The sequence below is a fragment of the Mugil cephalus genome, chromosome 13 (genome assembly GCF_022458985.1).
Source record: "Mugil cephalus isolate CIBA_MC_2020 chromosome 13, CIBA_Mcephalus_1.1, whole genome shotgun sequence".
Taxonomy (NCBI): Eukaryota; Metazoa; Chordata; class Actinopteri; order Mugiliformes; family Mugilidae; genus Mugil; species Mugil cephalus.
Window position 1 is genome coordinate 23052247 of NC_061782.1, and position 13554 is coordinate 23065800.

The window sequence follows — 13554 nt, forward strand, 5'->3', positions numbered from 1 at the left end:
ATCGACATAAAAAAACTCACCAAAGTCATGGTGAAAGACCTTTGTGGAGAATTTGGGTCTTCAGAATCACTGCTGGTAGCTGCACTGTCACTGGATTCATCTTTTGACGATGCGGTTTTGAAGTATCTGAAAATCCATCTGTATTTACCAACCAGTCCACCTCCAAGGGAATCTAAATTTAGCAGATTCTTCTCACGAGTGTGGAAAGCCTGCAAAAAGTCGATGTGTGTCTTCAAGTGAAACCTGCCTTCTGGAGTCACCACTGGTAATCTTCCTCTATCTTGTCTTATCCTCTATCCCCTGTCTCTACTACCTTTAAGTCCTCTTTCACTTCATCTACAAACCTCCCGGAGACGTCCTGTCTACTTTCCCTCTAATGTATTGATACCTGATCCTATCCTCTACATTTTCAGCTCTGCTACTTCCATCTCTTCCTCCTGTCTTTTCCTCAACACTTTAAATACTTTTCCATCTCTTCCTCCTGTCTTTCCCTCAAAACTTTAAATACTTTTCCATCTCTTCCTCCTGTCTTTCCCTCAAAACTTTAAATTCTTTTCCATCTCTTCCTCCTGTCTTTCCCTCAAAACTTTATCAATACTTTTCTTACATCTGTTGTACATAGAACTTTCAATGTTGATTAAATTAATTTGAAATTCGTAGCATTCACAAAATAAATAAATAAAATAAAATAAGTAAAAAAAAATCAAGTCATGAAAAAAATAATAAAATAATGAAATAGGCAAATTCTGTTTGTTGTTCAGTGATTACTGTACTCAGGTTGACTATGGCCATAATTATGTCAGTTTAGGTGGTCACCCCACACATGTACCCAAATACACAACCAGACTACCCCAGACAAATAAACTAACCTTTTTATATCAATGGGATGAAAAATAATGAAACATAATGTATAATGTTTCCTACACAACTAGCAAACAATATTATCACTGATGTCCATGAAGGAAATGTTTGTTAATAAATAATTATTAATTCAACTATAAGTATCCTAATGTTTTTCTTTGGTGAGAGATGATGAGCACACTACACGTGTTTTTATTGTTGTTATCATCCATTTAACGTCCTGTTTGAGCATAGCTCCATGAAGCTCTGCATGTAAACGCACTGACTGACGCAAACTGGCACTGGTTACGTAAGAAAAATCTCCCATCATCCTTTGGAACGAAAAATAAACTTCTTAAAGCTTGATTTTAGCAAGTTTTTAATATTTGACTATATCAAAGGTGTTATTTCAGATATAGTTCGCAGTACAAGGATCAATACATGTACGTTTCATTTACCATTTAAAGCTACGCTAAAATCTCCAACTTCACCAATTATTCCTCTCTCGTGAGCTCTTCAGTTGGTCTGGTCCTCCATGTTTACACAAACGTCCGATAGTAAGACCTCTCATCTTCGATGTTGAAGACTCGTCTTTGTCTTTGCTTGTGTTCAGGTGGAGCAGGGGAAGAATCTGTCATCTCTGTTCCTACACGACAACTACTGCCATTATTCAGAGCGACGACACCATCTGACTTGAGCCCGACGTCCGGTTTTCTTTACCAAAACAGGGTAAACGAAAGACTTCATTTAATGCCCATGAACCAATATATGCAATCAAAAGATTTACACAATACACTGTTGTTGTTTTTGTGTCTTAGCCTTTGAGTTTCCTCGAATCAACTACTCTGTGTCGTGGGAAGAAGTACTCCTTCACCTACGGCCTGGGACTCAACCACTTCATCCCTGACAGGGTATGACACATGACACTATGTCAGTATGGAGGACCACCTCTGCAATAATTACAAATAAATAAGAAAATACCTACAGCTACTGTATTTTCACTACATATCTGATTATTGCCGTGTCTCTGAAGGGCTTCAATCATAGAGGTCTGTCTCATTTCCCTCTCTCTAGTTTTTTTTTACTTTTTTAGAATTGATTACGGATTCAGTGTCATAAAAGTAATAATATTTCTTGTGAAAGCGGACTCGGTATTGATATGTTGATGTGAAGATCGATTCTTAAAAACACACGTCTCGATTGAAAGTATTGATATTTCTGGATCGATGCGCACATCCCTAATAACAGGCAGGTCTGGGTCTGGACAAAAATTTCCAGGCAGATTTTTTAAGCTCATAATCTGTGACAGCGGTTATTTCTGATGATTTCATTCATTTAGATTTTCTGATCTATATCATCACATGTGTCTCTTCATGGCAGCAAAATTTCACAAAGGTTGTAAATTAAACTTCTCTAACTGAATCTAAAGGACAAATGTGACGACCCACCTGCAGGCTTTCTATTGTTTGCTTCTTGAAGAAGAAAACATGGAAACATAAATGTATTTCCATGTTACGATGAAGTAAATTGTAACCAGAACTGTCTCCTGACCTCATAGAAGCTTTAAGTTCACCTGGGAGGCACTTTGAACTACTAGAAAATGTACTTGTATTAGTCTGAATAGGAATTACAATTGGGTCCATAAGCTAAAAGGCGTTTTATAGTTCTGCATTAAGTTGACATAGAGGCTATGGCAGCAACACAGACAGCTTCACAAAGCCTAGCGCCTTAGCTTATTAGCACCTCCCCAGAAATGTAACTTGGGCTACGGTGACGCAGAGCGCAAGAGCTGTGATTGGTCCGCTTGGTAGTAGCCTGTTTCAGCGTTAGTGTTTCCAGCTGCTTCTCCATCTCTGCAATTTTACTGAATTGTTTTGGATCAATAATGAATTGGAAAGGTTAACTGAGGAGGTTCAGAGATACAGAAGTTTCTATGAATCGTGTTCGGAGAAATTTCGTCTGAATTCATCTGAACATTTCACCAAAAGTTTCAGTCGCCTTTGTTGAAAGTGAAGCAGGAAGTAGAAATTAAAATTGACTTGCAAAAAAAAAAAGTGCAAACTGGCATTTAGGTCAAGTTCTTTGAGTCAGACTAACAATACACTTAGGTATTAAGTGATTTATTTATACGTTTTTGGCAAATATCTGTGGGTATTGATTTATTTATTCATTAATTTATTCATCACTTTTCCATTTGTTTCTGGAGTAACGGGTAGAGGTGTGTGACGTCACTATTTGTGTATTTAATGAACATTTGTCCACTTAGGTGGAGTATTTACAGAGCGAGCCACACTGACAAGTGCACAAGTACCGGCGTTGGTTACGTGCGTTAAGTTATGATGTCAACGTCCCGCAGTACTCTAAAAGCGCCTGAAGATGTAAATCTATTTTTAAAGAGTTAAAATAGTAACAGTTACTGTTAACAGTACAGTAAATGTAAAACCTTTATAATTTCATACATAATTACTGATTACATTTTTGGATTCTCAAATGTCCTTCCTGTGTATCACACATAAAGTGGCTATATGACCATAATTGGATTTGGACAGCCATGTTACAGGGTGTTGCACATTCTGTTACCCAGGACATGTCCTCTGTTAGAGAGACTGGACATGTTAATCAATTCAGTAGCTGTAGCTTTTTAGACATTGATTTCATGTTGTGTTGTTATTCTTTTTGGATTATTAATAGCAGCAACTGATTAATTAAATAATAAAATTAAGTATTATGTATTTTTGAACTTTTATGGCATTTTTTGTTATTTTTTTCAATGAGAGTAACATTGACATTGTGAAGTTATTGCCCAAAAATGAGCATAGCTTTTGATGTTTAAAGTAAATTCAGTGTTTGTGTTTCATTGCATGAAGAAAAAAAACATCTCCATAATCGCTATCTATCTAGATAGATAGATAACTATTATTACACTAGCAAATTAGTTAAGAGCCGCCGCTACCTCTGTCCCTCCTTCACTCTCATCCAGATCCCAGTGGTCCATCACTTAGCCTAGCTAAGTACGTACACACACACACACACACACACACACACACACACACACACACACTGAGCAGGACAACATCCAGTCAAATTCCTTCGAAACACTATGTCCCGTCTCAAAGATTGAATATCCCGCCCGCTCGATAACGGTCAATCAAATTTGTTTTCCTAAATAAACTCATAGAGATCAGGATCAACCGAGCATAAAGTTATACAGTCCTTTATTACAACCCTCAACCCTCTTGTAAAAACTGAATTCTCCCAGAACGTAACTCATAACGCGTCCTCACGTCACTCATTCTGGGAATCTGCTCCCACTGTCAGTTTCCACTGAAGTGCTTGTTGGAATGTAAATAATCAGGATGATCAGCTTTCAGAACAGGATTTCCTTTGTTCACTCACTTCTACTGTAAATACCCAACTCTTATGATCTTGTCTGAACGCATCCTTCACACAGTTTGATTACATTTTGTTCAGTTCATCAGTATTTACACCGATCATCATAATCAAGTGTTTAATTTTCTCGATTGCTTGTCAGCAGGTGGGATATTTTAGGCAGCAACTAAACATTTTGTCCTCAGAGTTAATGTTAGAAGCAGGAAAAGTGGACAAGTGAAAAGACGTGAGCAACTTCGATAAAAACTTTGGTAATAAATTGTGATGGCTAGATGAGTGGGTCTGAGCATCTCCCAACCAAACTGCAGCTCTTGTGGGGTTTCCTGGTCTGCACTGATCAATATCTTTAAAAAGTGGTCCTAGGAAGAAAAAATGGGGAACCAGTGACAGGATCATGGGTGGCCATTGCTTATTGCTGTCCTTATTGAGAAAAGGTGTGGAAATAGTGCATCACAGTTTGTTTTGAGTGGAGCAGTGTAGCTGCAGAGCAGTCTGCGTGTCCATGGAGGTGTCACTAGTGTTGCATTGGGGAAAGGATTTATCTTACCAGAGTCAGACCAGTCAGTCCTGTAGTAATGTTCCATAGTATGGTGTTATACTTCCACCTACTGGTGTATGTTAACATCTATTATTAGAGAATGGGCCTGTGGCTGTTTGAACTGCTCTTCCTAAATTACTCTTACAAACTACTTTGACGCTGTAGCCCTGAACAAAGCTCACAGGGGGTGTCACTAAACCAGTGAGCATTGTGAGATGAAAACTTAGTAACGAATGATGTGTGTGTCTGTTAACGTCTGAATAAACTTGGAAATCAACAACTTTGTGATTTTCTCAAGCTATTTTTGTGACCCGGGCCAAATGCAACACTGGGGAAAATAGTGAGAAAAGCTGAGGAGGGGCAAAATGACCTCTGACTTGGGGCTCATTGTTGCCCCTCTAATATCTGTGGTTAATTTCATTAAGATCAAAGCAGCTGAAACTGAACGACTCCGTCTGCTACTTAACCGACCAGCTCAATATGCTAGAAGTTTAACTGACTCTGTGATATGCTCTGAATAAGTGTTCCTTTAATTTATTTTTTGGAGCAGCGCATATTACTTATATTATTATTATTATATTATTCTTTCCTATAGCTGTGGAACCATCAGGTGAGTTCAAAATAGATAAGGTGTGTCATGTGTGTTGTCGGTCTTCCCCCTTGATCCCATGTTTCTCTCCTCGGCCTGTGTTCTGTGTGTGCATTGGACGTGGCTACACTCCTCCGGCGGGAAGCCCCAGGTGTCTCTGATCCACTCATCAAGACTCTCTCCATAAATACCCCAGTCTCCCTGCTGTTCATCACCAGATTGTTGCTTGGGCCTCTGCCAGGCGAGATTATCTGCTGGTGTCCTTTGTGAGTATCTTCTCCTGTGTCTCTCCTCCTCACCTACCTGCGCCATTTACCTGTTCTCCTGTGCAGGTATTGTTGTCAGCCTGCTCTCCTGCCTCCTGAACCAAGGGACTCTGTGCGCCTCACCTTCACAATCACCTGCACAGCACCTCATGGGATCCCTGGTAGCCAGTCCTTCTCCTCTTGTACTTTATTCACCATGTCACTAATAAACTTGTTGAACTTGGGACTGTTGTGAGCCTGTGTCTGCTGTTGGGTCTGATCACCGTTGAAACCATAACGAGATAGCTGCTATCACCACTGTACAGTGACCTATACAGTGTAATGGTGATTGCTACAACGGAAGTCATCACTATTTGTCCTATAAACAAGAATAATAAAACACTTAACACGCTTAAAATGTTCAGAAAGGGAACACTTAAGTTACAGAGAGAAGATTGTGACAAGTAATTGTGAGGTAGTAAATTAAATAAGATAATCCTTGGATTGAACAGAATTAGATTAGAAGGTGTGGGGAGTAAGTGGCTCATGTGTCAGCTGAAAGCCCTCACAATCCATGGATAAAATCAGCGTTAGTCTTTTTGCTCTGGTTTTTAAGCTTCTTTTTCTCAAGACCATTCAACTGATTTCAACTTCCCCCGACTCAACAAGGAGCAGCTGGAATAAATTTTGATTTATGAACAAAAATGAAGCAGCCCAACAAACAAGCTTAAACCTGATGAAAGAAGACAAGGCACTCCACAAGGCCCACAAAGGTCTGAAGGAACTGATGCATCCCCTCTAACCCTGCAACTGTACATCTAAACTGGCTGGAAGAAGGAGTTGAGAGAGAGAGAGAGAGAGGGAGATATTTCCTCCTCCTATTTATTGGATTCCTCTAATTAACCCGAATCTCCTGAGGGAAGGAGAACATAGGAAGACTGATTGGACTGATTGGAGCTTGTGTCTTCCAGAGAGGATAGAGGACGGCCAGTAATCTTTTGGGCTGACCTTATCATCCTTTGCTGCTATTTATTTGGTTTGCAACACGCACATTTTTGATAGGGGAGCGGTAGAAAGCCACAAGCAGCCTCTGCTTTACTTTGTGTCTTCTCAGGAAGTGGAGCCACTGCTGGGCCTTCATCACCACTGACAGTGTGTAGGAGCTGGAATTACCATTTTTCAAGTGGACTATACATGATCATATATATGTATATGTATATATATGTATATGTATATGTATATGTATATGTATATGTATATATATAAAGTTGCCCTCAATTTCCACTCCCTGAAAGCACCGCAGGATTAAAATGGGGTGTCCCGTCAATACGACACGGCTAGTTGTAAAGCGGGAGTGCCCTTTCCATTTCTGATGCCTCGTGACCTGGATGTAAGCTGAGGTCTCTGTGCTGTCTGGCCCAGCTGTGTTATCCATCTCATGACACACACCTGTTTGTCACTTATAATCCAGTATGTAGGTCATGTGTCAACTGTATTTATATCTCAGACAGACCTTATTTACTGCTGCCATTACAATGCCTTCTGTCAGCGTCACTGTAAATTACACATCCATTGATAGAAAGACATTATTATTTTTGAATCTTGCCGTGCATCTGAACTTGGAGTCAAAGTCAAGGTGATTCATAAAATGTACTTTCTCAACATGGACATGCTTTACAACATCCAAAACTTCACTATAACATCAGCTATACTTGAATGCAAAATGTGTCGTAATACAACTTCTGTTGAGAAACACCCACGTTAACTGGCAGGGATCAACAAATCCTCCCTGTTCTTCCAGTCTCCTGCTCCTGTCTTTGTCTGTCCCAGTAGTTTCTGTTTTTAATGTAAAAATTCAAACGTCTCCTTCTTGATGCGTGATCTGTGATTATTCTCACAGTTTTAACCTGACTTTTGTTTTCCTTCTCCACTGTGTGAATACCCAAAGCCTCACTGCTGCACAAGTAAAAATAATGATGCACGCCAGCACACCAAACGTGGAAATACTTTGTGCTTTAAGATTACGCTGCGTTCAAATCAATCACAGATACAGAGCAAAATAATATCTGTTGTTCAACAGCAGAGAGATAATCCACAATTAACTGTACATACATATAGGAGTAATTTATGAAGGTGAGCAGATGATGTTCAACCTGTTTGAAAGTTGTCGTTACAATAGGGGAATTTTACACTGACTCATTCCAACTGGAATAATTTACAGGGAGATATTCAGTCTTTGTCATTATTTGCATTCAGTTGTAACTGTAAGTATCTAGTCTGATACGTCTCAAACCTTTTATACTGAAATTTTTACTCAACATACATTTACCCGTCACCTTTCACCTATATCTGCATATCTTCCTCAGTTTGCCTTCCAGGTGCTTCCTTCCCGCTGTAGTATGTGTTTTTACATATTTTTATTCATACCTGCTTCCAGAGCCACCTGACCCTCCTCACCTTCCTGCATTAGCCAGACTAAACTGGATCCTGTCTCTCGAAGTTTCATCGTTACAAAAGGCATTCTGTTTTTATTGTGTAACACCCCTCCTGACCACCAGTTGTCACTAATTTTCAAATCTCCCTTTTCAGTGTTCCCCGTCTTTAAATCTTTTATTACAATATTAAAAAGATAATTTATTACATCAGACAACTAAAGAAATCATCAGTACATCACAAAGTACCATACCACAGAGTAAACTACAATTAAGTCAGTTCTTTCTTATGAGAAAAGTATTTACATTAGTATAAAACCTCAGCAACTGTTTATATTTAATTATAGTTTTCCATGAACAGGATGCTCATAATCTTTACAGCACAGGCACGTGGATTTACTTAGACTGCTGTAACCAGGCACCGTGGCGGGGACAGTGCACACATTCAGTCACGTGACGTTATCTGAGCTAATATAGAGAGGAAACGTGACCCAACGCACACCCTGGGGTGCTCTCCGGTTCTTAGGAACACCTGATGAGCAATGTCTTATAAAACAGGGCAGTTCATAGACGGGAGCGGCTCTACTCTAACTGGTTGAGAACTGATCTAATCACATTGGCAAAGGCTGAACTGACCGATCACTTTTAAAGGAGATCTAATCTGACTGACGCACTGTCTCATCACTTTGTTAAAAACTGCCTGAACCAGGCCTAAACAGTGTGAAGTTCAACGAACCCTGATTTGATCAAGAGTGAGGACAGTGAAGGACGTTTCCATTAGAAGCTCAACAGTTGGTCTGAAATCTGTTTAACTTCAACACAGATATAGAGGTCTGCTCTTGACTGAAGATTAATTAAAAATAAATCAACTGAGTAAGTGGTTAACTACTCATCCCCAATAAACATGATTAAGTCTACTGCAGAGAGGAATCCCATGAGCTCTAGGAAGCTTAAAGATGGAAATGAAACAAGCAGCCCTTCTCACATTTCTGGACGTTTTCTTTTAATCGATCCTTTCACCATCCTGTCCACAACCACACAACATAGCTACCACATTGCAGAAATGTTTAAATGCATACAGATATATCGCGTGTGCACAGACTGCAAGCAGCCCCATCTAAACAGATTACAGTAAAATAAGTTAAAATGACATTCATTCAGGCCTGTGAAACCAGGTAACAATAACATCTTGTCACTCCAGATGTTGCCCACAACAATTCTCCTACACGATACAGTAGCATCACAATGTTGTCTGCCGATTTCACACGGCATCTCAGCATGGTGGCAGCTTTAAAAAGGCATCGATAGACGTTCACACCTAACAGTTCTTAGGCAGGTAGGAGGCAGGCAACAGCGCCAGGGCATGTTTTTTTTAAAAACTTGTACCGAGTCTGATGACGGGCTAAGGGTAAAAGCTGGAGCTCAGAGGGGGCTGCTTCAGAAGTATTAGAGCATGTAAGGTACTCTCCAAGTTCAGTCAGATATCTGAAGAGTATTCATGGCAAGTGAGTGTTTCTGTCAAACCTTGTTGAGGTCAGAAACTCTACCAGGCATGAACACTGGGAGCAGATAAGTCAGCACCAGTAAACCACCAAAAACCTTCCCACACCGGATCACTTCATTTAACAGGTTATTTTTTTATTATTATTATTATAATTTTAAAAATGGAGCTCTAACATGTAGTACCACAAATGTGTTGTGATGGAAAACAGAATGAATGACAGGTCAGACAACCCATCACAGCTGTCTGTTTTAAATAATGTGATTAGTATTTGCTAGTACAGATTCACTGGAAAAATAAAACTAGTTTTATGTTTGGACACTTGAACAACTGCTCGCATCTCAATTTCTGAAGATAAGGTGATACTTGAAAACCAGTATTCCTACATGCCTTCTCCATAAATGACTTAACATTAAACCGTCAATATTTAAAATATCAGAAAAAAAAAATAAAACAGTAAAAGGACATTAAATATTCTGATTGTGATTATGTGTTCATGATGTTGCAGATTTAAGGTATGCGATGAGGTCCTGGCGCTCTCCCTTCTTCTTGATGCCAGCGAAGATCATTTTGGTTCCAGGAATGTACTTCTTGGGGTTCTCCAGGTACTCCATCAAGGTGTCTTCACCCCACACAATACCTGGGGAAAGAGGCGGAACGTCATTATTTCCGTAGGAAAAACAACTGAGGGGAACCAGGATGGATTAAGAGACAGGATATCAGTTTTTAAAGCTTCACCCAATTGTCTTCGAGTCCTAATTTAGTTTTATTCTCACTTAATCGAATATATCTGCATTCTCTTATCTTAGGGGGCCAATATAAAGTACAATCCACACTCTACCTTCCTGACCCAAGACATTTCTTAGTTTGTAGTTAGGCACCACCATTACACAGACAATTTATTTAAAAAAAGGATTTGCTTCATCATTTAAATTATTCAGAGTCTCATAAAACCTCCAGGAAAACTGACCTTTGCTCTTGTTGGCGTCCGTGTAAGAGAAGCCAGGAGCCTGTCCGGTCTTGCGTCCGAACAGACCCCAAAGGTTGGGGCCCACCTTGTGCTTGCCATTCTCCTCTACTGTGTGGCACTGAGCACACTTCTGGACGAATACCTTCTTTCCTTTATCCACGTCTCCCATAATCAGCTGGAGAAACACAGTGAAGGCAAAAACAAACAAACAGAAGCTGTTAAAAGCAGCACACGGGCAAGCTTAGGTCCTGAAACACTGCCTTGCCATCCTCTATTCTTAGACCCTGGCTGTGGATCTGACCAGCGCCATTTTGTAAAGGTCGTTTAAGGTTCTTGTAATCCGCATGCCTTCTCTACACAACTACCAAAAGAGTCGCGACTTTCCCCTATGAACTGGCAGCGAGCCCAGGTGAACTCAAGGGGAAAGCAGGCAGACAGGAAACTGAACTACACCGCCCTGATAAGAGGTTAGCCTAGCAGCCGCTAGCTGTGGAGAGCTGGTAACGTTAGCTTGAGCTCGGGTATAACTTGAGGCGAAAAGCTGCCAGGTAAAGGCGGTAAGCAAGGTTTGTTTTAATAGTATCCCGACCGGAGTTCGAGCCAACACTAATGTGCTTAGCACAACTTGTGGTAATTATGACAGAGGACCGGCCGGTGTTCTGTCATGACCTGTCTCCGTCCCAAATACATGTCCTCAAATGACCGACATTCAAAAAAGGTAGGAAATACCAAATACTAAATGTGTGTAGAGTAATTCAACGCGAGTGGGGACACACTGACATGCAACACCGGCTGTTTGACCGTCCTAGTGTGACCTTGTCAGGTCTAAAAACCTCCCAAAAGAGCAATTTCTGGCATAAATAATATACAAAAGTATGTCTCATTATTGTATCTGTACACCAACTACCAGTTAACCAACACAACCCGAAAGAAGAGCAGCAGGTGTCTATATCTGGAGTTATGTAAGATATAACGGCAATTCCACTTAACTGCATTTTATGGACCATAGAGCAGAAAACACATTGCACCTTGTACCGTTTTACAGTAATGGGAAGTTGGAATATATTTATTAGAAACCCTCAGCTCAGTCATGTCAGGGTAACATGGCGGGCTACACGACATCCTTCTCACTGAACCTGAAGGACACACAAGACTCCCTCCATCTCAAACTGAGAGTAACGTTGAAAAATATAACCCGGTAAATGTAATGATCACATGCGACTTTTCTGTTTGCAAAGCTAACGATTCGACGAGCCTGCACTGAGCAGGCGACCAAGATTAGCCGGAGATGTGTCACACACCTAGGCCGTCAAGGATGCGTCAATGTCGGTGTCAGAAGATGGCCAATATCATTCACTAGATAGTCATCTAGAATGTTAATATTTTAAATCATAATCCAATCAAACGCAACAATGCTGAATAAACATCAATTAATCGTTCTGGTTTACGCAATGAGAGCAGCACCGCTATTCACTATCAAGGTTGCTAACGCTCAACCGCACACCATCATCATCTCCTTTCGGTTCTACTCAATCTCAGCATCATTTTTGAATAACATCGTCACACACTCGCCATCTCCATCTCCACGGTTCAACGAGGGGAATGAAAGCGTACCTTTTCGTTAAAATCTCTCGAGGTCCCTGGTCGTGAAGCTGAGTCTCTCGGCTGACAGGCAGATTGTGGCGGACGCAGAGAAAGGTCACTTCATTTTACAGGCACCGGCTTATGACGTCACGGCCGGCCCGCTCACGTGCACGCAGATTTCCTATCCGTCCTGACGTGTCGCCGTCCCCGGCCGCGTCTTATTCGTACACGGACACATTCCCTTACCCGAGGCAACATATGGCATGTTGTTAGAATAATTCGATTTTGATGATACGAAATTCATCTGTACACTTCTAAAATAGTCATCATAAAGACTGTAGCTTTAATATTAACAATATGTAGTTCGTTTGAGACAAGTGGAGACGAGGGTTCAAGGAAGGAAGCGACAAATGAGTTTTGGTACGGGCACCTGTATCCTGCTGCATACCCTAGCTTCCATTGTAGCGCAAAGGCATCTGCAGGAGAAGCCTTATAAGGAGAAATGTACCATAAATACACGCAAAATGTATATTCCTTTAATATAATGATGATAAAGTCTATCATTCATCCCTACAGAACGTTCCGTTTATGACTTAATTTGAAAATCTTGTTGTTCGTTACTGTGGACAAACTCTTATTATCGTATATGTTTAATATACAATATTGATATATTTTACATTTACACGTTGGTGATTTCGTGCAAGCCAATTGATGTATACCAATATGTATGGTATATGCATGAGTTATCTTCAATATGAATTCCATGACTATTTAATCATATTTTATACAAAATAAAAAAGAGGCATTCATTACCTGTTAGTAACCTTTTAAAAATGGAAAGAGGCAACTTTTAAATTACAAAAATCATAAAGAGAACCCAGATCTAGTCTCTCACTCTATCTCTACTTACTTAAAGCCTAGTATTTTAGTAAGGAATATTAAATAGTTATTTTATTCATCAAGTTATTTTATTCATCTTATGATTTCAATGTGAAATATGAACAAAAGTGAACTGAAAGTGAAAACTGGGACAGTTGAGCTGTTTGTGAAGGTGACCTCGTATGACTCCAATGTCCTAGAACCAAAAAGAAAAACATTTTTATCAATGTATTGAAATACATATCATATAAATAAATAAATGCATGTGTTCATTAGATAGACAGAGAATCATAATCATAACAGAGCTTGGTAAAGTAATTTAACACCACACTGGTATAATGTTAATATCAAGACTCTGGGATGGCTTTATTTTCTCATGTACAACTCCTTATATGTTTGTCATTGAAACAATGACAGAAAGAGTCCATTGTATTAGGGCTAATCATTAGCTCAGCCAATTGTTTTCTGCAGAATTATATCTCACCTGAACTCACCGCTCAAGTAAATTTGATGTTATGAAACATCAATATTACAAGTTTCCATATAATACAGAAAACATATGTCCTTTAGTCATGTTCATTAGTGA

The 13554-nt window shown here is 39.8% G+C and overlaps 1 protein-coding gene across 1 annotated transcript; it reads right to left on the reverse strand.

Moving 5' to 3' along the window:
- Positions 1-9015: 9015 nt before the first annotated feature.
- Positions 9016-12282, reverse strand: LOC125018956 (cytochrome c). Its single transcript, XM_047603420.1, has 3 exons — positions 12120-12282; positions 10506-10680; positions 9016-10175 (listed from the first exon to the last, which is right to left on the reverse strand). The coding sequence occupies exons 2-3, from the start codon at positions 10672-10674 to the stop codon at positions 10030-10032; spliced, it is 315 nt and encodes a 104-aa protein (XP_047459376.1). The 5' UTR covers positions 10675-10680; positions 12120-12282; the 3' UTR covers positions 9016-10029.
- Positions 12283-13554: the final 1272 nt, after the last annotated feature.